General features: G+C 56.2%; 1 protein-coding gene across 1 annotated transcript in view; it reads right to left on the reverse strand.

Moving 5' to 3' along the window:
* Positions 1–3,485, reverse strand: part of TRPV4 (transient receptor potential cation channel subfamily V member 4) — a 52,413-nt gene that overhangs the window by 3,316 nt on the left and 45,612 nt on the right. Inside the window, exons 13-14 of the mRNA XM_045296686.1 lie at positions 1,937–2,253; positions 1,389–1,516 (exon numbers count right to left, since the gene is read on the reverse strand). Of these exons, the coding sequence (XP_045152621.1) occupies positions 1,389–1,516; positions 1,937–2,253 (445 nt within the window). The remainder of the gene's footprint in view (positions 1–1,388; positions 1,517–1,936; positions 2,254–3,485) is intronic.

A 3,485-nucleotide genomic window follows, 5' to 3' on the forward strand; every position in this document is an offset into this window, starting at 1 on the left:
CCCCCTGCACGCCTTCTTCTAGCCTATGCCTCCCCTCCCCTCTCCTCTCCCCCATCCCTGGCAGCCATCCAAGTTGGTTCCTTTTGGTCTGAAAAACCTTCCTCTGTTTGGTTTATTTCCCTCTCATCACAATGGCCTTCTAAAATACTTGCCCCTTGGGGATAGGCTAACTTCCCTCAGTGTCCTGTCCCCCAAACACTGTGCCCATCTTGCAGATGAGGACAGTGGGGCTCTGAGAGGGGAGCATGTTTGGCTCTGGACACAGGCTGCCAAGTGACAACATCCGAAGGGGACCGCAGCCTTGCCGGACTCCCCACCTGCGAAGGGCAGGATTCGCCTTCAAAGCCAGTCCCCAGGGCTCCCTGCGCAAGCTGGAGCTTTCTCTGCAAGGGAATGCGGTGGCGGTCTGCAGAGGGCCCCTCAGCCAGGCAGGGAGCACCCCAGCCCAGGGAGCTGTGCATGGCTGGGTCCCCCACGTCGGCTGGTCCACGGAAACCCACCCGGTGTGTGGCTGATAGAAAGCGGTGGGTGCCAGGTTCCGTTCCTTTAAGGACTATCCAGACGGAACTGAGCGGGAGGCAGCAACTGGGAAGACGAGAGGAGAGGCCCAGAGCTGAGAGCTGCTGTCCCTGGGGCGGAGCTGCTCGGGAAGGAGGCTGAGACTGGTGGCAGCCCTTGGAGGAGGTGAGAGGCCACTGGCTGGGCCATGGGCATCCGTTTCTCGGTGTCCGTTCTCCACAACGACATACCCGAGTCGATGCCGAGACCCCATCAGACAGGGTGGAACGGCCCCCATGGATCCCAAGGCTGTCGCTTTTCTATTTTTCCCTGGAATTATTTTCTATTATTGTGGCAAAAATATACACAGCCAAGCACTCTCTAATTCAACAACTTCAACATGTATAATCCAGGGCCTTTGATGAAAAATGGGTTTGGGGGAGGGTTTTTTTTTTTAATTCATTCTTTTTTTAATTAAAAAAATCATTTTATTGGGGGTTCGTACAACTCTTATCACAATCCATCCATCCATCGTGTCAAGCACAGAAAAATGGTTTTTATAACCATTTTTGTTCTCCTCCAAATTGTTCCAGCGCTATTAGCATAAACTCAATGCCCCCTGCGAGACTGTAACTCTTTATCAGGGTAGAAAGCCTCGCCTGTCTACTGTGAGGTGGCTGGTGGTTTCGAACTGCTGACCTTTCAGATTGCAGCCCAATGTGTAACCACTACACCACTGGGGCTCCTCCAAGGAGAAAATGAAACTTCTTTGTATAAACAGAAAATGAGCAAGGGAAGGGACAATGGGTAGGCATGGAGGTGGGAGCAGTGGAAATCCCACTCCCCCACCCCACCTGGGGCTCCTGCCCCCACCCCCACACTAGCCTCACCTGAAGCACCAGCGGCGGTCCGGAGTGCCATCCGAGCTCTTGCCCACAGTCACCATCTCGCCAGAGCGGAAGGCCTTCCTCAGGAACACAGGGAAGGAGCGCTCGATGTCCAGGATGGTGGTGGCCCACTGCGGGGAGACAGGGGTCAGCCGGCGCCTGGAAGAGCCCTGTGCGTCTGCACACACCGGTCAGGACAGATGCCACAGCCGAGGGCAATGGGGGGAGGACACCGCCCTTCCCTGGGCTAAGGGGGCCCCACACGGTCTCATTCCCTGCACTTCCATGGGCTCCTCTGGGCCTCCGTGGACAGACAGGCCCATGCCCTCTGACCCACATGGCTTTCACACAGGCATGGTGCTGGTGGCAGGGAGCTGGCCGCCTCGGCCTTCGCCAGGAGGCTCTGGCCAGGAGGCAGTGGGCTTTGCAGCCTGTTTCGCAGATGGGGAGGTGGAGGCGAGATGGATCCGGTCCTCCCAGCCCCATCTTGCCAGGAGCACAGGGGCCTGGCTCAGGTGGGTGGGGATCCCGGGCTTGGGGTGGGGCCTCACCTGCAGCTTCCAAATGTGCTTGCTCTCCTTGGAGACCTGGCCCACCGTCTCACCCATGAGGGCGATGAGCATGTTGAGCAGCAGCACAAAGGTGAGGATGATGTAGGTGACCAGCAGGACGATGAAGACCACGGGGTACTTGGCGCTGCTCAGCATTTCCAGGTCGCCCATGCCGATGGTCAGCTTGAAGAGGTCCAGGAGGAAGGTGCTGAAGGTCTCGCTGTCCCGGCACGAGGGGTAGGTGGGCACCGAGCAGTTGGTCAGGTCCTGCTCGCAGGTCTTCATGTTGGCACAGGGGTTCAGGAGGGACACCAGGGCTGTGGAAGGGGGGGGGGGTAGTGTCAGCGGTGGCTAGGGCCGCTCCCATTTTAGGGAGGGGGGAAACTGAGGCTTGGAGAGGTCCAAGATTTCCCAGCTGGCCAGGAGAGATAAGGGGTGTGCCCAGACCTTCGAGATCCCAATGTCCATGCTCTTTCTAGAAACTTACTGATAAGGAGGAAGGGGGCAGCCAGGGGAGACTTCCCTCCAGTACCCCCACAGTCCCCAGGGACACGAGGCCCTATTCCACATGGAGGGGAGATGCCACTGGCTTTCTAAGGGAGCCAGGACTGTCCCCACTGACATAGGGTCAATTCCAGCTCAGAGCAGCCCTGTAAGACCGAGAAGAACTGACCCCATAGGGTTTCTGAGGCCGGCCAGCTTGGTGGCACTTAACAGCAGTAAGTACCCCATTGTCCAGGATAAAGTATAGGTATCTGCTTTGACAGCCCTGCTGGACCACCCAGGGTCCCTCCAGGGCACGGGCATCACCCACTTTGGAAACCACTGACTTTCATGGATCATCCTGGTGGACATGACCAAGAAACCGAGTCCCGGATGAGCTCAGATCCACAGACATGGGGCTTAGGGCACCAACACGCATTTTAGGGATGACACAGTCCAAGTCGTACAGCCTACAACGCACAGGCCAGCTCCCACAGCCAGTGACCATCCAAGGGTGTTGGGGGAGCCTAAGACTGCTCACCGCCAGGTTGGCAGTTCAAACCCACCAGCTGCTCCTTGGAAGAAAGACGAGGCTGTCTGCTATTCCCGTAAAGACGTACAGCCTCAGAAACCCTGTGTGTGTCAGGGCAGAGACGTTGTGAGCTTGGTTTGGGCAGTGGTGAAGCCAGAGAAAGAGGAGGCTGTCTGCCCTCCGGCAGCTTCCCAAAGGAAGCTGAATGTATCACTGAATTGTACCTGGAGAACCTGTTGGATTTGGTGTCTGTTTTGTTTGTTTATTTGAATAAATCATGTCATTTGGGGCCCTTACAGCTCTTATCACAATCCATCCATCCATTGTATCAAGCACTCTTGTACATAGGTTGCCATCATCCTTTTCAAAACATTTTCTTTCTACTTGAGTCCTTGGGATCAGATCCTCTTTTTATCCCCTCCCTCCCCTGGCATCTGTTCTCAACAACAACATACATTTTTTTGGGGGGGGCAGGGTTGGGTGACCCATGGCAAATCCTCCTGCCATCTTTCCCCCTTCCCCTCCTCTTGCACT

The sequence above is a fragment of the Echinops telfairi genome, unplaced genomic scaffold, assembly GCF_000313985.2.
Source record: "Echinops telfairi isolate 266 unplaced genomic scaffold, ASM31398v2 ScPeMD7_7412;HRSCAF=8450, whole genome shotgun sequence".
Classification (NCBI taxonomy): Eukaryota; Metazoa; Chordata; class Mammalia; order Afrosoricida; family Tenrecidae; genus Echinops; species Echinops telfairi.